This window comes from Pleurodeles waltl, chromosome 9, assembly GCF_031143425.1.
Source record: "Pleurodeles waltl isolate 20211129_DDA chromosome 9, aPleWal1.hap1.20221129, whole genome shotgun sequence".
In the NCBI taxonomy this organism is placed as follows: Eukaryota; Metazoa; Chordata; class Amphibia; order Caudata; family Salamandridae; genus Pleurodeles; species Pleurodeles waltl.
The window spans coordinates 312,821,630-312,847,838 of NC_090448.1; the positions used below are offsets into that span (position 1 = coordinate 312,821,630).

Here is a 26,209-nt window from a genome sequence, read left to right on the forward strand (position 1 = left end):
AGAGACACTACTGGAGGTGTGCATGGGTACATGAGGGACATCACTATATGTCTGCTCATAAGTCTGCATGACGTACTTGAGAGACATGACAATTAGTCTGCATGTGGTACATGAGGGGCACCAGTGTAAATTGGCCTGGGGAGTGCGAGGCATATCAGTGTGAGCCTGCATGGGGTACATAAGTATAGCAATATCACTTGCATAAAGACATGAGACAGGAATGACTGCTAGCCAGCATTAGACCATGGGGCTGGGAGGGATCACAATATGTCTGCATGGGGTCTTGAGGGATATTATTGTAAGTCTTCATGGGCACTTGAGGGGCATCATTGTTGAGAGTTATTACTGTCAACTTTTGGCCTCACACCAGCCTCCTGCACCCCAAAGGTTACTAATTTGGGGTTATCGGTGTTTTGGAGTAACTGTGGTTGGCATGTTGGATCTTGAGGAGACCTTTAGAAATGAAGAAATGCAAGACAACTTGTAATGTCGGTTCTGACCCCCCTTGGTTATTCCTCATTTTGCTTTGGTATTTCACCCACACACACCAACTGCTGTAATGAACTGAGGCCTCTGGGTCAAACAGCACAAATCATTACAGTTGCCATAGATCTCGTTATTTCCCGTACTGTCAGCAACTCCTGTTACATTTAACATGTGTGGCCACTCACAATATGCCAAAAGTATACTTTTTTATATTTTTTATAAACCTCAGCAGGGACATTGGCTTTGCTGCTATCACCCATCTGCACAACCGTCACACAGCTTTCAAACAAAGATGGGAAAACGTGCTACGAATGTTATGTATAGGTGGCATAATAATTTACCCGAACACGATAAGATTGTTAGTTTCCATTTTTTTTTTTTTAGAAATACACCAAAAGATGTGGATTGAACTGGCAGAAAAAAATGTATAAAGGAAGTTTTTAAAAAAACGTTAATAATGTGCGCTCAAACGGTCAAAAACGTTAGCCAGAGGTTGAAAAACATAGCCATAGATTTTGAAAAGTACTAGGCATCACAAATCTTGGTTACTCTGTAAGTGAAGCATCGGTTATTCAGCTACCAATGGTGTTTGTCAAATTCAAGGGAAGCCACAATATCTCTCCCAGTAACACAAATGACTGTGTCTGGAAGGCATGAACTTTCTCAGAAAACTTTTGAATTAACCAGCTTATTGTCTGGCCTCCTGTATCTAGGCTGCTAGTACACTGATTTCTAGTGTTTGATGGTGCCTCCGCGACAAGCTGTCCCCTGTCAGTTCACAAAGAACTCAAAACATCCGACCTGCGTGCACTGAACGTTATCTCTGAGAGCCCGAACATACGTGTTTAATCACTGAGTACGCGAATGAACTCAATCTGCGCTGCTTACGTGCCCTGTACCTAAGGCCTGCAGCTTTTTCTCACACAAACCCGTGCACTCATCCGGCCCAACGCTTTGAAAAACAGTAATTATCGGCTTATCTTTCTTTCCATTTCGTCTACCAGCATGGCTTCCAAGCATCCCCTTCTCACTCCACCCCATTTCCGGTTCAAGCCCCACCCCCACCAATATCTTCATCTTCTTTCCTCTCTGCCACTGTCTCTCCATCCCTTTTTCTCTCCACCTGATGCCCACTTACTCCCCAGCGCCTCATTTAACTCTCAGTAATTTCTTTTACTTCTACACTGTCCTACTATGCCACGGATGCCATTTAACCAAAATGAGAGGGGTAGCGGAAGTTACATCACAGAAATCCTCGACAGCAGCCAAGCGGCGCATTCCATTCCTTTAACAACACTACTGGGAGTGGGTTCTCCATTGCACGATGCTCTCCACACCATTTCTATCTCTTTCTGTTGGCGCCATTTGCGTCTCTATCGTGCTCCCCGGGGGTTTAAGTGGGGTGAGCCCCCCCCAGATCTCAGAGCAGGCAATAATTAGAAATTGACCTTGAAACGGTCCCTCCCACGTCCTAGAGTGAGGTCTTTACCTTCAAAAGTAGAAACAATCATCAGTTTCTGAAAAATAACTCTAAAATCATATTAAAGCAATTCAGTACAGTCCCTTGCTTCCTGTTTACATTTCACAAGCACTGCAATACCTGCATTCCTTAAGAGTATTTACTTTTTTTCCAGAATGTCTTGTTTCTGTAGTTTTTTCATTTAACATATTACTCTTGTACAGTGCATAGCATGACCTGTGCTGCCTTTGGTGTCTGGGACAGTTGAGGTTTTGAATGGGTACTTATAATGGGCCAAGATTAAGAATTCTGTCATTGAGACTGAAGGCAGGGTGAGTTTCTCACAGTAACCGTCAGTGGGTCACACAGGGGTTTAGAATACATGCAGGCCCAGTCCTTGGCATTTCTACAGAGTGCAGAGAGCAATGGTCACATGTGCCAATTGTTGTTGTGGGACCATGACAGAGTGAAGGAGGTACAAAGCTGTTGAAATAAGTAAATGGAAATGCACTGGCCACAAGTAAGTGATTGCATTGTGTGCGCTGAACAGTGAAAGGAAAGAGAAGCAACAAAGCACATGCATAAGGAGAGAGTAAAAAGAGTGAAAAGAGGGTGAATAAGAGGAAAGAGATGAGGTGTGAGACATGCAGATGGAGGATTGCAGAAAGATGTGAGGAAAGGGGCATGTGTCCAACAGAGAGAGAGACTGCAGAGCAAAGTAGAGTGAGGGGAAGGACAGGAGTGATTGAGACACTTTGAAGACCACTACCCCTTCCATAGACTTTGGAAATGTTTAATTAATAGTCTCCCATTTTCAATTCTGATTATTATTCACAACAAAAATCATTATTGTAACTCGTTTATCTTATGCTGCTAACAAACATTCGCAAAGCCAACAGGTCTGACTTTATTTAGTGCATGTTCATTGTTGCGTGATGTTTCTGGATGCAACAGCAGGAAATTCACACAGAGGGATCTGAAGACTGGTGAAGTGGCACCCTATAGGAAGCACAGGTGTTTAGTTTATGTTTTAAGCCACACCCTTAATTACATAGGCCATGAATGAAAAAATTCATATTTATGCTTTTTTTTTTACCACGCCCCTGCAAGCAACCCCACCTTTATCATCCCACTTATAGTCCTGGGCCAAGATTTAACAAAACGTTACACAACGTAGGGCAGCAAGTAAAGTTGCTGCGGTGTGTGAATAGGAGACAGCAGAACAGCGCCACATCTCCTACGATGCGGTGCTGTTTTGCTCAGGGTGCCATAGCCACCGCAGACACTCTTGTGCAAGGGTGTCCGCTTTGTGGCAAGCTCTGTACTAGAAGCGATCCCTTCTGGGTCAAAATCTATGTTCTTAGGCACTTCCCACTTTGTATGTCTGCTGTACAGATGCAAAGTATGAAAAAAAGGAGAATTTAAGACAATTCTCCTTCTTATACGTGCCTCGAGGAGGCACTGGATTTTGGTGCGAATCCCTGCATACAATTCTTTGTAGATAGGGATTTGCGTCAACAGGCATGGGTAGTAGAATGGGAACGCCCAAGCCCCATCCATGGAGCCCTCCCTTGATGTAACCTTACGCAAGGCCGCACGTTGTTCAGCTTTGCATTACTTTGGGTTATAATCCAACACAAACCATGATTTGCGTTGAATTGTAAATCCCACCCGAACACTTTGCGCCTGTATAGTGTTAGAAAAGTAACTTAAGCTCAATGCAAAACGTTTGTAGATCCGGGCCCTGATTTTCTCTTCCCTCCACTAGCGGACAGCCTTGTAACAGAGGAATTTCTGTCCTTGCTTCCGGTTGTTTAACACCCCTCCTGCTTGCCACCACTTGCCCCTTTCCTCGCACCCCACTTTTGTTCCTTTGCCCGCTTTTTTGTGACCTTCCCTTTCTTTGATAATTACTTTCCTTTTGACCTCCTTTTTTTTCAGGTCAATGGTTTTGACCACCACCCCTTCCCTTGCAGCGCCTTCCAGGCACACCGCGCGCCCCCTAATTTCACGAGCACAATACAGCCAAAGGCAACAGTGGGACATTAATCTCCCAGCAGTAGACCAGCGGCGGCAGGCACAGTAAAGCGCCGTTAAGGGGGCAGTTATCAGACCCACGGCCTAATGAACTGACTTTTGAGGAGGTGAAGAGTAAAAAAACATGAATGAGCTATTGTTGGGGAATCCCAGGGCAGTTTCAGGGCAGGGAGGCCTCTGGCCACATCACCGAGCATGCACAGCACCGAGAGGCAGCAACGCAGGCCATCTGAATGAGCATGGAGCTGGAGCAGAGCATAGCAAACAGCCATCAGTGCAGACCACTACTGACCAGGGCAGCTCTAAAGTCAGCAAGGCAGAGCACCACACTGAGCATCCCTCAGCAACACAACCGGCTGTGGACACCAACACACAGAGTGCAGCACAACTCCATACTGAGCAAGGATCTGTGCTAGTGAGGAGGGCGCAGCACCACATGCCGCAGTGCACACTGCTACACTGAGCAAAGTACACAACCACAATAAGAGGTGTGCAGCACCACAGTCACAAATGCACAGCAGCACAGACAGCCATGCACCCTCAGACAGCAGTGCACATCCCCCAAACTGAGCAGGACACAGCACCACAGTGAACATACCACAACACTACCACCGGCTGTGAACACCAACACAAAGAGTGTAGCAGAACTCCACTGTTCCGGTGAACAGAGCCCAGCACCACATGGGGCAGGGCACACCACTACATTAAGCAAGGTGCAGAACCACAATAAAAGGTATGCACAGAACCAGGGCCAGCCATACACACAAAATCATACAGCAGTGCACAACTCTTAACTGAGCAGGGCACAGCATCACAGTGAGTACTGCAATGAACTCCAGTCAGTGCACACTACCACACTGAGAAAGGCACAATCGAACAGTGAGTAGTTCAAACGACCACTGCCAGCAATGCACACCAAAGACACTGAAGAATGCAAACCACAAATGAGTGGTGCACTGCATCGCAGTAAATTGGGAACATCACCACCCAGAGAACAGCATAACCTCACAGCCAGCCTTGAGCATCAACACATGGATCACAGCACAACCCCAGAGTGAGCAGAGCACAGCACCACCCAGAGAAGTGCACACCACAGCAGTAAGCAAGACGCACCACCACAGCTAGCAGCGAGCAGCATCACAGACAACAATGCACAAAAACAGAGGTAGCAGTGCATATCTCTAAATTGAGCGGGACACAGCACCACAGTGAATGCTGCAAGTCACTGCCGTGCAAGATTCATTATTTTGTGATTTATACTCATGGCAATTCTGGATGGGGAAAGATTTGACCTCATTATTACCAGTTTAACAACCAAAACAGAAATAACCAACTGACAGATGACCAGTTAACCTTTGCCAAGGGCATTCCACTGTGGGCAAGCACATCTTGGCGTTTTAGTAAATTTTGAATCTTTTGAAGTAGAAACACATTTTTGCATTAAAATATGCAGTTTATGCATCTGATGGATTATGTGGAAATGCAGTGAATCCATAATTATGCAAAAAAAATAGCAGCATTGCATAATCCCAGTGGTCCTGGATATGATATTCAAGTATGCAAAATTAAGTTTAAATCTTCGAATTCAGTCAGGCATAAATATCACTTTGTCTTGTCAGCTGCACTGACAGATTAGTTCCCTTCCACATGGTGAGACAATAGGCATTTCTGTTAAAAAAAATAATTAAAAAAACACTTCCGGGACATTTTCAAAGCCTAGTAGGCAATGGTTTGAACTACAGATTGAGCTGTGATGCACTAAAATACTAAGCTCACATATCTGGGCTGCAGTAAGTCTACTCTTTCAAACCCTTTGCAAACACTGTAGGGTCCGGTGAACAAGGTTATGAGTTGACCAACTAGCTCCATGCAGAAGCAGCTAGACTACCTGAGCCATAAATGCCATCTAAGTTTGCTTAACCCAGATGCCACCATACAAGGTGTTAAATCGATATGGCTAGCTTCTAAGTTAGTTGTGCCTTTGAAGTTGTATGCCAAGAAAGGTGTTTTGTAAAGAACATACTAACCTATGTATATGTTTCAACATTGAAACACACTCTTTGGACCTTCCACAAGGCACTAAAACCCAACAGACACACAGATGTGAGTGTAAGCGACACCCTAAAGACATACTTGCACTACTCCTGTAGTGCCGACAATGACCACAGGGCTCTCTAAAAAGCACATCAGGGCCTTGGCAAGAGGCAAGAAAGCTGTATAGAACTACCACAGTACAATACACTCTCTCTTAAACCTTTTAAATGTACTTGGAAAAGGTATCCTATACAGCGCCACAACCTGAGGACATTATCTTTGACCCTGTGTAGTTTTTAAAAATGTATTCTGCTTCCCATAGCTGTTTAATGTGTTAAGAAAATGCTGCAGTCTTACCAGAATACGATCACATTTGGTCATATCATCCTTATAGAGCAAGACTGATATCCTAGATTCACCAATGGTAGAGTGAAATTAGCCCGCAATTGATGAAATCATTATAAGTTGAGGGAAATGCAGCCCAAAAAGGGGACGGAGAAACAGACTTCTCGTATGGTCCTCCATTTAATGTCTTTTTTGCCAACATACCATTCTGAGGGTTTTTAAACTGAGACTGCGTATTTACAGGGAGTTACATGAACAAATAGAATGGGCAATGGTTAATACACCAAAAGGTCAGCTGTGGGAATCCTCAGCCTACACAGCACAGTGCTTCTCTGCCGTGTGGACTCTTGGGCCAGGCGTGGCAAAGCAGCATATTAAACCACGGTAGTTACCAGAGGTGCAGCTTATTTTCTCCTTCTAACATAAGCATTAATACTGCATCAAAGGCAAACAGGACCCTAACGGATTACTTTGCAAACCCATTAAAAAAATAATAAAGGCTTAAATTGACTACCAGCTCAAAAGCCGAGACTATCACTAAGAGCATCACAATAATTAACAGGAGGGGTACGAAGCATATATGCCAACATTTTGAAATAGGAAGGAGGGAATAGAGAAAAAATCGGAGGAAAATATTTTTATCCATTGACTAACATTGAAACAGCGGCAATTTTAGGCAGGAAACAGCTAAAATAAAACTATTTATGGCCCTTACAATTTGGACTCTCTTGTGTGAATAGGGTCTTTTGTCATGTATGAAGAAGCCAAACTGTATGTAAGTTTTTCTACTAGACTCATGCAGGACCTCACTGATGAGGCCTGGTAAGGCTGAAAACGGTCACATTTTGCTTGTGTTCTCACTCAGAGAGGAGGAACCCTAACAAATAGCATCTGTTTAATGGAGGGGCCAACACTGATTTGCAGTTTCCTGTCCATTATGGCACAGACAAACAGAAACATTGGACTGGAATGCAGCCTGGTGAGCAAACAAATGGCTAAGATTCATTCAGACATTTCATCCAAACCCTTTTTTTTTAAAGGAGTGCTAACATCCACCTTCTCCCTCCATTAGTTCTTGCGCTACTAATCCATAGCCACTAGTCTTTTTTTTCCTCTGTTGGGAACATTACAGTAAAGTTTCGGTTCAACAAGTCAGGTTTTTCCTGGAAGAGTTGAAGCACTCTCAGCAGGGACGCCCTTGTCAAATGTCCTTGGCTTTCACTTTCGCCTTTCAGCAGCTCCCCCTCTCTCTCCAGCGAGAGTGCATCGATTTCTGGCACCTGCGGGACCAGACATGCCTCCCTATTTTCTAAGCATTGAGTCATGCTTGATGCTCCTGTGTTCTAATCGCAGCCCCGTTTTGGTGGCCCCTTACACTCCGTGTTGCCCGCAAGTCATGCTTTTCTCAACCAGTAGCATGCGCAAGGTGGCATGAGTCCTGGTGCAGTCAAGAAAATGGCCCCATTGGCTGCTGTCGTGGAAGTAAAATACCATACTGTCGGAATTCAATGGGCCCGGGTGACACTGTCCCTGCTGCATCAATGGTAGATCTGCCCCTGCTCTCGACCCTCTCTGAGCCTCTCTCACGCCCAGTGTCCGCCTCGCCTCACACTCTTTCCCTCTACAGATGTCCACCTCACCTGCAGTCCGCCCTCTCTACCTCTCCCTCCTCTGCACGTCACGTGCCCCGCGTGGGTGGCCCACTTCGGTGCGTGACGCAAAGGGCACGGAAGGACTTGACCGTGGGAGTTGGGAGCTCGCGTGACCTCTCACGCCGCAGCCCGGCAACCAGACGCCTCTGCCCGGCAACCCCCCTGGACCCGGGGCAGGGACCAGCACTTGACTAAGCTGTTTTCTTTTTTTTTTTAATTAGCTTTTAGCTTCCCGTTGGAAAACCTGGTACTACGCTGGAGGTTAAAGGAATGCAATTAATGCCGTAGCCTTTCAGAGGCACTGTGTGCAGAAGCCTAGCACGGAGAGGCAGGGTTTGACCGCGGCTAGGAGAGAGGCTGCTTCAGTGGAGAAGGGGCGCTGAAGAGAAAGATGGCGAGCCCGAAGGCGGAGGTTGGGCCCACAGAGATGAATGCTGGATGGAAAGAGTTAAAACTGCCAATTGGTCCAGGTGATAAAGAACACCAATTTAGGGTTGGCATCTGGCCAGTTTTATTCCGGCATGACCAGTACTGTAATGTCTTAGCCGTTAGAAAAACTAGCAAAATCACTTGAAGCCAGTAATTTCCCCTCCTTATGAGTTCATCGATAAAACAGTAAAGATTAGAAGAAAACACTTCACAATGTCTTCTAGCGCTGCATCGGTGGTCTTGGTAGGGCAAATACTAATAGCCGTTTTACAAACCAATGGATGCACCCGGCACATTGATTGTGTGCGGGGGGGGGGGGGGGAGCTTATACTAAGCGCATCACAGACTTTGGCACTGTAGGTGCTAACACATTTTCAAAGAGCACGCCCAGGGCACTCTTGCTTATTCAGAATCTCAAGGTGACCCTAGTGCTAGGGATCCCGAGCTACGTGTCTCACGTCGTGGGGAGGGACCAATAGCTATGGGCTGCCACTTGATTGGCTAGCTCCATTGGCTTCCACTGCAGTTCTACCCTTAAACTTCTGCCTGACTCTGTTCGTTCTGGCTCTAGTGATGCTGTGCAGGGTTCAGTGTGGGAAGGATTCATACTTTACTTCTCAGGATCACACATTACACTTGTAGGAAATTGGAGGCTGCTACTAGATAATCACAGCCCTTCAGATGGTGGTATTCCCACGACCACTACTAAGGTTCAGCTCGGGCACAATTCTCACTCAGCAACGAAGACAAAGATAGTTTTAGAGGAAAAGAGGGTGTGGAAGAGAAATAAAAAGAAGAACAGCCAAAAGAAAGAAGGAAATGCAACGGGTAATTTGCGAATAAGATGGCAGAGTGAAACTAAGAGTTCAAGGCAGTCCGTGGGACACATTACAATGTGCCTTGAGGTGCAACAGCCACGTGCCCCTCGGATTTAGGATGTGGACAAGGACCCTTATGGTTGCCTTTCATACACCTAGATGATGCGCTATCAGCCATGATCACAATATTATTTAAACGATGCAAGTTCCAACCTAAACCACTGCACCAGTCTGAGAGAGAGCAGACTACAGCCACACAGGAGACAGCCGAGGGACATTCCCTACACCCCCTCATTATGCCCAGTGCTTGGCAATCTGCAGCCCATGGCCACGCCTATTCTCGGAAAAGGAAGTGCTTGTGAGATGGAAGGGAATAAAATACAGGTGCATAGATGAGACAAAGGTAATTACAAAGAATTTATGGGCTTTTCTGACGTAGTCCGTCAGGAATATTTGCACCGCTGGGTGAATGTGCACAGATGAATTTATGCACAACAAATTCCAATTTTCATAAAAAATGTCATTACAATGTATTTGAATTTCATAATTTAATTCAATGATAAAGCACAATGTTTTTGCACTGTTGTTGCTACAGGTTCAGTGTATATTCTACATAGCAAGCACCTGAGAGGAGACAGATTAGGGTCTGCAGAATTCAACCAGTTCAGTGATTCACAGCTGCATATTTCCAGCTGAAACGCCCAGGCACAATATTGCTCCTGGAAACCAAGTGCAAACATTGCCAAATGAGCAATCACCCAAAAGGCAGTAGGAATCGCCTTTTTGGGGGCGACCCAGTTCTGCAGTGCGTCTTTGAAGAGCCCATCACCTAAAGAATAAGAAAGAATCAAGTGCATTCATGTCTTTCCAAGAGTGGATCATTATGAGGCCCATGAGTTGTTCTATTCTTTTTTGGGAACAAACTGTTGTCAGTGCGTTTTGCCTCACGGACAGACGACTCAACTACCCAAAAAACTCAGATGAACTACATGGTCATTGATCATACTTGGCCCTACATGAGGGTGCCATTTTCCTATTAAGCAATGCAGTGATATTTTCTTGTCTACAGTACCTGGCACACTTTCCTATTGGCCCTGAAGAACCTGCTGCCACTGTATGACGAGCAAGACAAATGTTGGTTGTGTTCTAAGCCCATACTTGTGGAAAAAAGCTTTATCTTCCCTGAGCCACGGGCTATTGGGATGTAGCCTCACACTCACTGCAAAATTTTGATTGCTGTATTAACCTAGGAGTGCTGCACCCGGTGTTTCAGAAAGTACAACCAGGTCTTGTAAAGTTATTGGTTTGTTAGAGGAGCAGTGGTGTGACGGGGACGAGACGCTTTCCTCCATCTTAGAGGTCCAAATCAGTCCTGAGGCGCAACAATTTTCCCATCAAATCCCATGAGGTGGGTAAATGTTGAAATATGCCTTCTCAAATTCGAGTTGACAAAGTACCTAGAACTCAAACCACACAGTAGGCTGAGCATTTGTTGAATCTCTAATCACATCAGAATTAAAGTGATTCAAGTTCGACGTGGTACATCCAGAACTTGCTGAAAAAGTCAGCAATGGCCATCATACTGATTTCTGAAAATTGTATGAAATATATTTTATACCTCTCAAAAATAAATTGCAACGATGCACATCTACTGAGCCTGAACACAGAGCCATGTTGAAGAAGTTAAGTCCGGGGAGATGGTTGATGCTGACCCTCTCTGTTGTGTGCAATGGACGAAGGTCGACAATTGTGCCACACCTCTTGTGTGACACAGCAATTTCATATTAGAAAGGTATTGCAGGCCCTCCTGCAGCCGCATATGAATTGACAAATGTGCATCTGTAAATATATGTTCATAAGTTTTAATTTTGAAACTGTGTAGTTATGTGCATTTGGTCTGCTTAGACTTTTAATGTTTTAGTGAATGTATCCTCCCTCCTTGGCTTGAGTATCACAAATGATATTATGCCATCAAACACTAGTCTTGTGGTCTCAGAAGCTCTTCTTCACTGGTAGCGAACAAGAGTCTGTTACTTTCACTTTAATGGTAGTCGATTCACATTTATGCAAAGTCCAATTTTTGTTTCAATTCGAAAATTGTAACAGCTGTTCTTTGCAGAGATTTGTAATTACGATAGTCCTAAATGAAGTGCTATACACATATACATTTGTATTATTTGAAAATGCTTTATGCCTGCCAGAATGGAGTCAGAGTTAGTAGAGAGCAATAAGAAAACTCATTTTGCCCACATTCTTTGGAATTCCATCGTGAGAGTGATCTAGGTCAGACCACAACACTGAATTTGGTGACTTATTTACAGTCTAGTGCTCACCAGATATGAAGATCCCAACCTCCCTGGATAGAAACACTGGGCCTCCAATTAAGTCTCCATACCAGCATGTTCATTGAAAGCACTGGCTCTTTGCTGAGCGGGTGCCAAATCAAATGAGCCCACTCAGAAATGTATTTTGTTCTGCGAGAATAAACTCCCAAAGATAAAGTTTTTTCTGGCAGAAAAAAGATGCACATCAAGGTTTGCTGTGTGTGGGGGGGGGAATTGTGTGATTTCCCTAGAGGACCTCCATGTCTTGCATTATACTCCCACATAGGGAAAACAAGCAATGGTCGCTCTGCCCTAAATAGGGCTGGGTGACTGCAATTATGACCCACAGTGCCATGTTGGAAGGACTTCTGGGTCCCAAGTTCCACTGATGAAACTAGTGAAGGGCTCGCTGATCCAAATCCAGTTCTCCCAGCTCTAGTTGGAGTGGTAGAAATACGAGTTTGGCAGGACAGTGCATTTGCAGTTTTATGGTTGGTGTTTTGGTCCACCAAGCTCTAAAAGAATCCCTTGGTCCTTTTTTTAGGACCATTTTACTCCAGTTGTTGATCGCACAAAAAACATAGATAACCTGATCCCAAGTCCCCCAAAGCTGGGTTGATTAAATGGAAATTATGAACGGAACATGAGTTTATTGATTATAAATGCATGGGGAAGTTGTCTATTTTTGACCAAATTTTGGGTGGATTGCACAGAAAAGTTGAACGCTTGGTATAAAATTAGAAATTAAAAGCATGATGGGAAAATATATTTTATTCTCATAAAGGTTTCTTGTTACCTGTTAATTTCTCAATAAATTAATAATCAGGTAATCGTGCGATATATCTAGTACGTCAGTATTTTTGCTTATGTTATAACTTAAACTGCAAGCTACATTTGCCCCATTCTCCCAGTCCCATGAAGACATGTATCTCTATCTGACTGGCTACTCCACATACTGTGAAGACCTTCACAGACTAGGCCATTGCTTTTAATGGCCACCTGTTCCATCTCGTAGACAGGTTTCCAGCAGAAGGGAATAGTACTGTCACCAGCGGTCACCAGAATCCAGAAAATCTGGTTTATTATTTTTTCATTTGTCTTCAAATATTACATTTACCTTAGTGACAACCTTGAATATTAGGTAGTGTTGTAATGAATGTATATAGGGATCATAGTCCTCAGAAACACGCCATTCCTGATTAGGACTTTACATTGAATCTGAAACATGTTGCCAGTAAACAAGGGTTGAAAAATTCCCCTTTCATTATAGACTTGCTAACTAGTAACCAGAATAAACCCATGTTTTTTTTTTATTATTGTTTGGTCTTCCCCATTTTTCGCTGCACAACATAGAGATTTGGAGATGGTGGTTTTAGCTCTAATACTGATTGGAACCACAGTGGCTCCAACATAAGACCTCCATTATTAAAGGGTGAGCCTACTCCCGTTATTCATTCTAACTAGAGTGACGAGCAGGACCTAGGATGAAGGATGCCACCTTTGGGTGGGTAAAAGGACAATGTCCTCCTTACACGTTGTCACAAATTAATTTTGTTGTTTATTGGCTCCTCTCTTGGTCGACTCATATTCATACTTACAATGTTGAGTGCGGGCTCCTTACTCTTTCCAAAGGATCCGATATTCATGAAATTATGGTGTGTGAAGGATAAGGCAGTTTTTGCCTCTCTCCTCATTAGTGAGTTAGGCCAAAGACAAACCTGTAGAAAGCCCTTCAGGCAAATGCCTGTGAAAGATGGGCTTTACTGGGGGATTAGGCTGAACAGTGACTGGCTCTGAGTGAGCCTTGTTGGCCTTTCAGAAGCATCAACTTGTCAACCGTTCACACAACTTGGCTACAGGAAAAAGCTATTGTCTGCTGCAAAAGATGAGGTGCACCACAATGGTTAATTTTTTTTATCTTTACTGCCCTGTCCACAACATGCCTTTCATTTTTCTGCCTTGCTTTTAACGCCCCCCCCCCCCCATCATAACCTCAATATGAGCATTAGCTCTCTACACTAATTTTTCCATGACATTAACTGACATATAGTACTTATGACACATACTATTTTTCTAAACCTTCAATTTGTTTCTGTGGTAAACCGGAAAAGCATGGAGGACCAATCCTCGACCCACCATTACCATATTTCATCACAGATTAAACAAGCCAATATTAAGGTTGAGTCCAGGTTATTTTGCCTCACTTTCAAGAAGCATGAAAGTATTGAAGTAACAGAGTGGTGAGGTCACGGGGTACTGGTGCAACACTACAAACCTACTGTTGTCTAAATAGAAAGTAGCATTAATGCAAGTGCTGCCCTTTACAGTCTTCTTCACCATATAAACATGTCTCTGTATGTGGATGAGCGATGAACCTAAAAAAGCCAAGCAGCTCAAAAATTATCTTTATTTGAAGTGTGGACAGGTGAGGTTGACATACACTTTTGTTTGCGGAATCTGTGATTGGCTAGGTTCCACCTCCTTCCATAGAAGCACCCTTCTACCAAAGGCTGAGAAAAATCTCAGAGTAAAAGGCAAAAGTGTTTAGATAGCAGGAATCCTGATCATAAGTGGTTCAACCTACCTTGGAAGGACAGCTTCAGTCGGGGGATATTGGTACCGCTGCCAGCATGGCCCAACCCTGCGAGACTGAGCCAGGATAGGAGATTCCAAAGAAGAGCCATTGCCAACACCCGCCTATTCCGTGGTCAGCTCCTCGCAATCCAAGATTACATGCAAACCGGTCCCACTACAGTCTCCACCCTTCGTGGCCTAGAATAAAGGAGGGAGAATGGAGTTAGATGTTTGGGAATCACAAAGATGGAATACGCAGATCCTACAGCATTTTAATAAGCATATCACACTTGAGGCAATATGTTTCTAAGCACAGCATACTGGGGCAAAATGTCAGGTAAATCAAAGCCAGTGCCGTAACTAGTAACTGACAGCCCATATTATAATCACTAAACCAAAACTACTAGCTCATACCTTGTGTTACGTCCGCAGTGTTCTAAGCTCTAATTCTGACCAACTACTTCCAGCATAGACAAAATTACAAAGAAAGGGAGCACACTGCCTACATAGTCTGTTTATAACAGCTCATACATTTATTTTTATTGCAAGTTTATGCAGCCTGAACTTGGTCTGAGGGCACTGGAGGGCTTTACATGAACGCCAGATTACCCTACAGATGTTTGCTGCTGAGGTTCCAGTGCGATGTACCCGACTCATGTCTCTCACTGTAACTGCGGTGCCTTGACTCATGACGCACACCTCTAGTCCTCCAGCCAAAGCCCCCCACACCTCAGCTGAGAATCCAAATTTAGGTTACATTTGGCAACATAAGGGACTGGAAAAACAAGCACCTCTGGTGAATCACTGAACGCCTAGCCAGCCCACCTGTCCTGCAAAAGTACTGGCACCCTCTACCCAGAAAAAAGTATGAAAATGCTTTATTTGCTTATTTTGATTAGGACTGTTTTAAACATTACAATTACTATAAAATATTAACAACATAATCATCCCACAATCAATGACAAGCACGGCACCACAACAAAATGAGTTGGTAGATGGAAACTGCCAAGGTCAATGCTCTAAAGCGTACAAAAAAAAAAAAAAAATAGTCGCAGTAAGCACTGATGATAACTTTGCACAAGATTAGTGGAATGCTTCACAACATAATCTACTTTCCACTGAGGCCGGGCGCACTTGTTCTCATGATTTCACATAAATTGAAGGTAGTGTATTCATAATGCCTTGCACCAAAAGTGTAGAACCAGTATGCGCATCTCACCTCCTACAGGACATTTTTGGAAACCCTACATAGGATGTCCATAGGACATCTATGCAGGATTGCCAACCTCTTTGAATGGGAAGACAAACACTTGTGATAATCTATACCCTACTCGAAATACAACTTTTATGGCATTACCTACTCAGTGTTGAGCTAACTGCTAATCCATGCCGAACATTGAGCTACACTGACAACCCCGGTCACTGTCTCTCAGATAGTACTTTGAGGAGCAACAGCTTGAGAGGCCTGTTTGGACCTGACTTTTACTTCCTGAGCATTGCCCCTACGTGCAACCTGCTCCCACGGTAAGCGTACACATGGCAGGACCCTGAGTAAACACCCCGCTTGACAGGCTCCTTTGCCCTGCGCCCTCACCAGAAACATTGGATTTAAACTTGAAGTTGAGCATGTTCATCCACCATTCTTGAAGTTGGGTTCACAGCAATCCAGCCCCAGTTGTTTGGAGCAAAATGTTTAAAACCACACATCGGATGCTGGCATCATTTCTTGCAATGATGAGTATCAGGCACCAACCAGCAGTCACTGTCATGGTGACCATCTCCTTTCCTTGTCCCAAAACTTCCCATGTCCCTCCACAGCATGCGGTCCCAACGTCTGATCCCGGGTGCGGACATCAGAGGGTCTGAGCTGCTGTGGGGAATATCCCGGGAAACAAGCAGAAGGTCGAGGATTCCTTAATCCTAAACCAGGGCTCCAGCATTTCAAGGGCACCTAGGAAACTGGATGACAATTTCTGGAAACAGTCCAACTGTCCGTCTTTGGCTAACTGTACCCCATCCAGAAATGGATTCAAAAACTCACCCGTGAAGCACTGCCCTTGTCTGTGCCATTAGCATATGGAGTCCCCTTCACCCAGAGTGTGTTTTGCTGGCCCCCTACCTGGCCATAGACCTTGATATTTTCTAGTTTCAGCACCGAAGACAGTTCCACAGCTATCCATGGTGCTGAAAGTCTAGAGGATAACTGAACCCCTGTAACCTGTGGGTGCCTGGATTACAAGAGGAACTAGGGCACCGCCCCACTATTCATGAACCGGAAGCATACCCCTTAAATTGGAATTGTTTAGCAGGATAGCAGAGGAAAGAATGAACTAATGTACGTGGTGACAAAGATGACGAATTAAGGAATGAACCACAGGTTCAATGTAAACTAAAAAGTGAATGATTGAGTAAACAGACGTAACAGGTGAGACAGCAAATGCATGAGTAAACTCAACGAAAGACAATGTGCGCATGAAGTGAGTAGTGAATGGCTGGAATGATTGAGTGTATGAGCGAAGTATGCAGCCAGTGACTAGTAGGACGATTGTATGAATGAATAACGAACATAAATGGAAAATAAAGGTATCTTTATATATTCACAGAGACCACAGACAGAAATATCATTAACTCTCATCAAAATCCGGATACACACATGCAGTTTATAACGCATCTAACTCTCAGCAACAAATATACACTGCCACTTACAGCAACTCAGAGACTCAAACCTATGAAGGAGTCTTCCGTCCGAGTGGGGCGAAGGTAGCAAACTGAACAGCGCTGCAAGGCCAAACGAATGGCAGATTGCACGTCATGTAACAACGTATAAAATATTGAAACATAAAAATGCAAACCTATCGGGGGGGGGGGGGGTGTTGGGGGGTGATCCCACTCTGTGTCAGGCACTCGAGGAGCCATCTATGTCACTCCTTGCAACTGCGTATATTGCTTTTCAAATAACTTGTGATGCAAGATGTGAGACTACAATTGTAGCAATTCATCAAAAGCTTTATTTGCGCAGGTCATCGCAAAAGTGAAACCGTGGATGTGGTCCAACACATTTCTGGCAAGTCATCCAAGCGTTTGTTACAACCTTGAAAATAAATCAACACTAAAATATTTATAAGGCGTGACTTCAGCGGGAATAGTGTTAGCTGTGTAACACAAGTGAAAATTTCGCATGACATTTAGAACTTTTAGTAGCTCGGGGGCGCTGCCTTGTAAATAGTACACATCGCAGGACGCTGGGTTCAGAGCATGGGGAGTGAGGTCTCTTCTGTGATCTCATCGGAGTGCAATGAGGGTACCGGTCATGTCTGTGACTCCTTTGAGTTGGGGTACATGACGCTCTTATGTGTGACACAGCACTTCTGCTGTTGGCTGATTCATCATATGAAAGGGCGCACCAGCACCGAAAAGGCCCTTGGATGTGTTGCGAATGGAATGTATTTATGACAGTTTCTTACTAAGTGTATTCTTAGGTCCATTGCAATCCACATGCTTTACTGCAGAAAAGCAAAGGACTCACTTTTCCTGAAACTTGAGCTGTTTATCTTCACCCCTCGAGCACATTTATGAGTCCTGCTGTCATGTTATTTCCCGGTTATGTGTTTTCTATGTTTGACGGTGCAACATATTATATTGTATCACTTGATCGGAGAAGCCATGACACATTTTGTGCAAAGTGGAGACAGCAGCGAGAGGGAACGGCAGCTTTGTGGAAACTGCTGAAGTTTGCGGTCACCACGTTACCCACATCAAAGCCTAAGGCTGTCAGACAATGTCAAAAACCTGAGGCTCTGTGCAACTGAATGTGCAGCCAGTGAAAGTGACGACCGCCTGGATGGACGCGGGGCGAGGGGCTGATGTCAGGCTGGCGGTGTGAGATGGTTCTGATATAAATATAGTATTGGCAGAAGTTTGTGATGTCAGTTTCGGGAAAGGAGGAGGATTCGAAGAGGCCGTTTATGGACACGAGGAATGTTCTCACGTGTGAGAGATGAGCGGACACCAGGGTACCCTGACACCACCCTATCCAGGCTCCCGATGGCGTCTTCCAATCTGTCAATCGCCTTTCCTACAAACATTCAGTGCTTAATTTGTGAATGTTGTTTCCGGTGCTGAGCACCGGCACTTATTTTTGCGTGCCGGCGCTTATCTTTTTGCCTTAGGCAAAAGACACATATGGGAAAAATGGAGGAAGAGAAAAATGAGAGAGTCAAAATGGGAGAAAGCAGAAAGCTGCAAGAGTGAGCTGAGGGGGCAGGGAGTACCTTAAAACGGATGGAATAGGATCGAGATGGCTTCAGGATTACGCTGCCTCAGTATTCCCTGTTCGCACATTTAATTGCGGCAGCCGCGTGTTTAAGAGGAGAGCTTTGAGCACTGGCGCATGTTTATTTACAAATTAAGCACTGCAAACATTCATCAAATAAACCTTACACACAGTAGTAAACTGGTCACAAAATGTGGGCACACCACGTTTTGGTACCTTGTATTGTAATATTCTTCAAATTTAGAAAGGCAGCAAAAAAGTGCAACTTGCTTTACAGGACAAACTCGGTTTGCTTCTTCGAGTTTATGACTGTCAGTGACGGTGGCAGCCTTTGATCTTTTTATTTTCCCATGCAAGAATGCATGCGTGTTTCCGCTGATCATACATCTTGTACTTGTCATCTTTCAGTTCCTGCGCTTGCAACAAATTATTTAGCCATCACACAGCTTTCAGGTGGTTTTGTCAATGGCTGTTTTAGACGTTCCCTAAACAGTAATTTTTTTAAAATAAGGTATCTCAAGATGTTTTTCAGGCTTTTGAAAGGGCATCGGTCTGCTCTTCCACCAGGTCCGAAATTTTACAAGCATGCCAAACAACTGAAGTTTGTTTTCCCATTGACTTGTAAAGAAATAATAAATCTCTCTCTCTCTCTCTCTCTCTCGCGCTCTCTCTCTCTCTCTCTCTCTCTCTCTCTATATATATATATATATATATATATATATATGTATATATTTCGCCAGTAGGTATAGTTAGGGCCATGTTTCCATAGAAAAAACATTTTTTACTTGCCTATATCTTTGGCACCGTTTAATGAATCAACACAAAATTTTCCTAAAAAAGTGTGCCGGTGATTCTAGTTGTGCACGGTAAGTTTTGGGGTCATCTGTCACGCGAGAGTCTTAAAAAATAGGGAGTCAAATAAATGTGTGTTTACCATGTTAATTCTTATAGGAGCTTTGTATACGACTACAGCCTGAATCGCAGAACATAATTACACCAAATTTGGCAGAAAGGTAGGTTTCGGTACGCAGATTACGCTTTTCCATATTTGGTATAAATCTGTGCAGTAGTTTTTGAGAAATTAAAGTGGAAATAAATTTGTATATCTAGGTCCATGGATCCATCGCAATGTTTTAACAGCGATTGCGACAAATTCATGAATGCATGCACCAACAGGAATGCTGTGATTGGCTGGCCACAACCTGACCAGAAAGTTGCATCTGACATTTTTCTTAATGGGACACGGTCCCCGGGGCTGAAAAATAAAATGAAAAGTGGAATTAGGAGTCTGGGTGAAGGTACCCTGACTCCAGAGCTGTGATACAGGGGTCTTTGAGGGTCAAATAATGACCTTAAAAATATTTTCTTCATGCTGCATGATATTCGCTATTATACATTGCGACACTCAACGCAGCCCCCGTGTAACATAACAACAAATTCGTGAATATCGGAAAAAAAATTGAAAAAAAAATTCACAGACTCATTTATCCACTAAATCATTCACTCATAGAAGTACTCAGACACTCACGCACCCACTCAGAGAATCATACACCCACTTTCATACCCACTGAGACACTCAGGGACCCACTCAGACCTACTCAGACACTCAAGCACACACAACAGACCCACTCAGACGATCACACACCCACTCACAGACCCACTCAGACCCTCATGCACCCACTCTCACACCCAGCAAGACCCTCAGACACCCACTCACAGAACCACACAGATCCACTCACACAACCACTCACAGACCCACTCAGACACTCACGCACCCACTCACAGATACACGCAGACACTGATGCACCCACTCACAGACTCAGTCCCTCATGTACCCATTCACAGACCCAGGCACTCACTCACCCACTCACAGATCCACTCAGACCATCACACATCCACTCACAGACCCACTCAGACCCTCAAGCTCCCACTCTCACACTCAGACAGACACTCTTACACCCACTTTCACATCTATAGACACCCTCTCACACCTATTCTAACGCCCAAAGAGACAGACTCTGCGGCCAACTCACGCCATGCATAGCCAAAGGCCTTGTGCGGTGCAGGGTTGAGTGGTTATGCAGGCTTGGCCGCAGTCCCTGGCCAAAGGTCAGGCCCTGCGGCCAACTTCTAACATGCACGTCTGAAGGAAGTGCGCTGCAGTGGCTTGATTAACGTATAGTAATTACAATTATTTTGCGTTAAAAAAACATCGAAATTCACTGAAAAAAACAAAGGTTACAGGGATGAAATAATTAGGTTAGGTTCTGAATTAACTCATACAAAACCATAGAAATTCAGCAGTAATAGTTAGAGTTATTTCAAGTAACTATAACTTGCGCCCTAAGGTAACTATAACTCGCGCCCTCGCTATGCCCTGCTAATTACTCCAGATACTACAGCACTGATGACAACTTTTATAACATTATTAAAAATATGAATGAAGCACTAACAGTCAAATTCATGCTGAAAAAAATGAGCATGGTGGGGGAGCGAGTTTTAGTTAACTTAGGTCCGTGTGACCCCCCCCCCCCCTTATTGTTTTTAAAATGTAGACCCTGGGACGCTGGGGGCTCCGCTGGCTCCCCCCATAAGTTTTTATATTGTGTAGCCCCTGGCACGTGATGGTCCCCATGGCCCAGGGGGATCTGTGCGGCTTCCCCATATATTTACTAATGTTGTTCTGAGGAGGTGGTGGTCCCCAGGTATTGGTGGGAGTCTGCCCAGCCCCCCCATGTTTTTTTATTATGTAGCCCCAGGGAGGTGGTGATCCCCAGGCCCCAAGGGGGTCTTTCCAGCCCCCATATACTTTTTCAATGTTGTCCTGGGTAGGTGGTGGTTCCCGGGACCCATGTGGGGGGAAATCGGTGCGCCCACCCCATGTTTTTTTTACTATGTAGCCCTGGGGCGGTGGTGGTCCCTGGGCCTGACGGGGTCCATTCGTGCACCACCTCACATATTACTTTAACGTTGTCCCATGGAGATGGTGGTGCCCAGGACTGGGGAGGTCTGTGCATATCCCCCCAAAATTTTGGGACCTCTGTGGGCCCATGCAGCCCCTCCTAAATATATATATTTAATGCTGCCAACTTGAAGCTCCAAACCGCTTCAGCAATGTGTGGCATGGGGTTTAGAGCTTAAAGGGGGTTGACCGTAGGCCCAACCCCTGCCGCCCAGAGCTGAAAGCCGTTAGTGGTGTGGGGTTGGCTAGTTATATAGGGTTGTATGCAGTTATACGGGTTGCTGCAGGGCCTGGTCATAGGCCAGCCCTTCAGGCAACTCACCTGTGTGTAACGCAATTTGAGCGGTTATAGGAGGTTGGCCACAGGGCCTGGCATGCAGCCAGCCCCAATGCGCATGGCTAAAGGTCATGTATGAAGCAGTTTTGGGTGGTTATAGTTTTTTTTTTTTTTTTAAAGCACAGGCTCCCGTGCTTGTTTCAGTGAAGACCCCGGGTGGGCCTGGTACTAGGGGCATTTACATTTTGAATGCGGAGGGCCCTATGGCACCCACCGAAGTCCAGGGGACACCATCTCCCTGGGGCAATTTTTTTTTTATGTATGGGGAGGGGGGCACATTGTCCCCTTGCAGCCCTGGGGACTGCCACATTCCCAGGGCACAATTTGTAAAACAATGCATGGGGCGACACACCCCCACTGCAGCCCCCAGGACTGCCACCTCCCTGGGCAAAAGTTTTAAAGAAATGCAGAGGGACTTCCCAGCCCAGCTACAGCACACGGCCCCAGGGCACAAATTGTTAACAAATGCAGGGGGCCACCTGGTCCATCCCACAGCCCCGGGGACTGCCACTTCCTCGGGACACAATTTTTTAACAAATGTGGGGGAGGCTGCCTGGCCCCCGCCGCAGCTTCAGGAACCACCACCTCCCCGGGGCACAAACTGTCAACAAATGAGGGGGGGCCCTCGCGCCAATTATAGTTACTTTAGGGCAAAAGTTATAGATACTTGAGATAGCTATAACAGGTGAATTTCTATGGTTTTCTGCGTTTACAATGTGAGCCTAACTATAACGTCCCTGTAACCTTTGTTTTTTTCAGTGAATTCCTATTGTTTTTAATTCTATTTCCTAACTATAACGTCCCTGTAACCTTTGTTTTTTTAGTGGAAAAAAAATAATATATATATATATATATATATAAAAATAATGAAAATACTTGTAGGGGCTTTCAGCCAGCTCTCTCCGTCTATTAATCTGTCAATGTGCATTCGCAATTTTGTCTGGCCCACCATAGCATGGGGCACGCACAGCGTGAGCCCACTTCAGGCATTGCGGTACTTAAAAGTAAAGTAATTCTCCTCTTCCGCAGTGCACACTTGCAAACAAAGAAATAGCTCCTTTGTACACTTTTACAAAAACCATTTACACACACACATTGACAAAGCCTAATGTTGGCTTTGCCATTGCTTATTGTTTGGAGGGGCGGAGAATGCTAACGAAATAGGGGGGGGGGGGGGGGTTGCTTGTTTTCATTTAGACAATTACCTACATGTTTTACTTTTGTGGAATAGTAGTGCATGACCCAGATGGAAAGTTGGCTATAATAGTTGGCGTTCTCTGTTGCCTGGATAAATAATCATTAACTTTGTCTTAGGCACTTTCAGAGATAACAAATTGCTCATCCAGCAGGACTGGCTCATATCCAGGCAGGTGGAATGTCTAATCTTAATGCAGATTTTGGAGTCATCCACACAACACTGTGGCTGACATATGAAGCTGTGAGTCAATCTGTACAGTAGGAAAAGAAGGAACCCCCCCAACATTTTGGAGTCACAGGATCTTAGATGGTCCTCGGCAAATACATATATTGGTTGACTGTGGATCCAACTATCCTGCTATATCTATGTATGCGAAAATTCGCTATGAACTAGTTTTAAGGTTGGTGCCAGAGCCCACAGATCACCCAGGAAAATGATGTCACACTGTGTTGAGGTCACTCACGTGGCCAAAAGCACCAGGGCTGTGAGGGGGTCTATCACTCATTTAATTTTAAGAATTATTTATTGCGTTTCTAATTATATTCTAATTATAAAGTGTACACACTAGGTTCACGAGTTACATGTTTCACAGTATCATACATACATATGGCATGAGATCCCAGGAGGTGGGCCACCTCACATCATTGACGTCACAGTTCGTGCCAGTGGTGGGTTCTGTGCGAGTAACTGTTAGCGGCGTCAATACGTCTTTTGTATTTGAACTGTAAAAGAAACATCAAAACCGTAACCTTTGCCCAGTCCGGTACTGCTTTACCCTATCGCATGTTATGGGCTCACAGTGCTCATTGGTAGCAGTTGACACCTAGGACATCTCACATGGCTCAGTTCTGGGTCACGAATTGGGTGTGCCGGCCTCTTTATGGCTGTTCTGGTCCGGTGGTATTATTCTAAGGTTATGTTGTGGTTCCTTTGGAGGAGTCTGCTTGTTCGTTCCAGAGGCCTGCGGTTGGGTACTTACCAGAGACCCAAGCCTTCATTGGTGTGGAGGGCCATGCTCACAGCTCTTGCCCATCTGCAGTCTTCCTCCATCCAGAGGCAGCAGACGGTCCTCAGGTGATCTCCAGTGCATTGCTATGGCTGGACAGGCCATAACCAAATTTAAGTCCACAAAATGGGCCTGCACTTAGGAGGGCTGTGAGCAGGGATACAGGCCCAGTGGGCAGTTCTCAGTGCCGGATTAAACCCTGTGGAGGACCCTGGGCAGGCGAAATGTCGCTCCCCCCGCAAATTATCTCCTAATACACTATTAATTTTACCAACCAATAATTTTAATAAACCAGTTTGATTAGACAAAACTAAACATTACACATATGTAGTTTGCACCGATATTTTTTTTTTTTACAAACTGACGGCTGACAGAAGATAAGCTTTTAAGAGACAAACTGTAGTGTGACTTTGATGTCAATGGGTTATGTAGTTTAAGTTGTTAATGGGTACATTAAATTAATACAATATTTTATCTAAAGAGTCTTTAGTGTAAAGTTTCCTTTCCTTGAGTTGATTTTTTTCTATTTTTTTAAAAACAATTTAAGAAAGCTTGATTGGATTTTTTTAAAAGATCAAATCCATATTATTTTGATCCGTTTTCACGGGGCCCCTAATAGGAGTGGGGCTCATAGGCCGGTGCCTACTTTGCCTATTTGGTAATCCTGCACTGGCAGGTCGCCAATGTCAGTGGGTGTGTCCTCCTTGCCATTTTCTCCACGTCTCTTGTGACCTTTAGCCAAAATCTGACCTTGGATGGACACGTCCATGCCTTGTGTACAAAGTCTGTGTCCTTCGTGTGGGATCAGGAAGACAGTGTTCAGCGGTGTGAGGTATGTGGTGCCCAGATAGAAATCTAGTGTTCCTGGATAGCGGTTCACATTTGAGTCCTGCACCAGTCGCCTGTGGTGGGACGTGCTGGAGTGGGACATCATTCATATTAAGAATTAGGTCGCCCTTCCCTGCAAGGTGAGGAGTTTCAAACCCGTGCTTTATTCTGAATTCCAAGGTGTCTTGTGCTTTAGTTAACGTGCATTTGTTAATATTGTGCCGCTCTTGTTTCTATCGTCGTCAAAACAGTCAAAGATTAGAAACAGACAGTGATTTCCACTCCCACAAGACCCAGTAATTGTGTGTTAACGTGCATGGAGGCTTCAATGCCAGATTCGATGTATCTGGCATCCTTGCAGCTTACACACCTGTATTTACCAAGACTGTGATTAGTGGAAGGATCGAACTGACTTTTCACCACAGAAAAACAGACCACGAAATACTGTGAGTCTGCCAGTGCAGGTGTCCCTCCATTTTATTGCTCTGGCCATTTATTCTCTCTCCGGGATGCCCAATGCATGGGAGGGAACATGTCACGTTTTCAACACAGCCACTGAGTTTGTGAATGACTCCCATTTAAAGTCATTGTATGTAAAGGTACCCTAAACATTCAGAAGGAAATGTAGAATTATTCGGGGATCTTTGACCTATGTTGGGCTGCCATGGTCTGTCTTTTAAATGTAGCAACTTATGGTGGCGTCCAGGGGCCTGAGACATTATTAACGCAGACGCAAGCTCTCCTAAAGAGCCCTTCCTCACTCTGCTGGCGACTGAGTGTTACTTGAATCTACTTCGCAGGAGTTGGTATATTCGCCTTTGGATGTTGTACAGTTTCTCGCCTCTGGACCTACCGAGAAAGGAAAGAACACTGGCCGGATGTGAGTGACTGCCTCCAGGCCCCTTTCCGACCCTGTACAGCCTTCATCGAGCCTACAGCTACAGACACTGGTAATAGGTGAATATTTTAACTCAAACATTGAGAAATATATAGGCTCAAATCAATTAGTTATATGTGAGATGTTGAGCAAAGCAGATAGATTGCAGGGTGAAGACATTGGATATATTTTAGTGAACGCCTTACATTGTAAAAGATAAAAGCTCACCCAGCAGGGTTTACGGGGACGGGAAAAATAAACAGAATATGCACATTTGTGGGCGATAGGATTGTAGGAGGTGCACGGGGATTTCTCTTGTTTTAATTAACATCAGAAGTTTAAATATTATAAAAGATAGTACTCCTTAATCTAAACACTTAAGAGCTCTTGAGTCAAGCCAGCTTAAGTAAATGTTGGAGCAGAGTGCTTTAAGTGGCCGCTGCCCCAGCAGTACAATCCACCTGTCACTCGGGGTGAACAGAATGGCAGGAATGTCGAGCAATATACACAGGAGCGGTGTCTGGGTGATGTTACTATTGAATTTACTTTTTTAAAAAAATACTACAATAT

The 26,209-nt window shown here is 44.6% G+C and overlaps 1 protein-coding gene across 5 annotated transcripts in view; it reads right to left on the minus strand.

Moving 5' to 3' along the window:
* The window catches only part of SEMA3B (semaphorin 3B), a 268,305-nt gene that overhangs the window by 92,296 nt on the left and 149,800 nt on the right, over positions 1 to 26,209 (minus strand). For all 5 annotated transcript variants that reach the window (XM_069206818.1, XM_069206819.1, XM_069206816.1 and 2 more), the window contains one exon: positions 14,169 to 14,356. In XM_069206818.1, coding sequence (XP_069062919.1) covers positions 14,169 to 14,268 — 100 coding nt within the window. In that variant the 5' untranslated portion in view covers positions 14,269 to 14,356. The remainder of the gene's footprint in view (positions 1 to 14,168; positions 14,357 to 26,209) is intronic.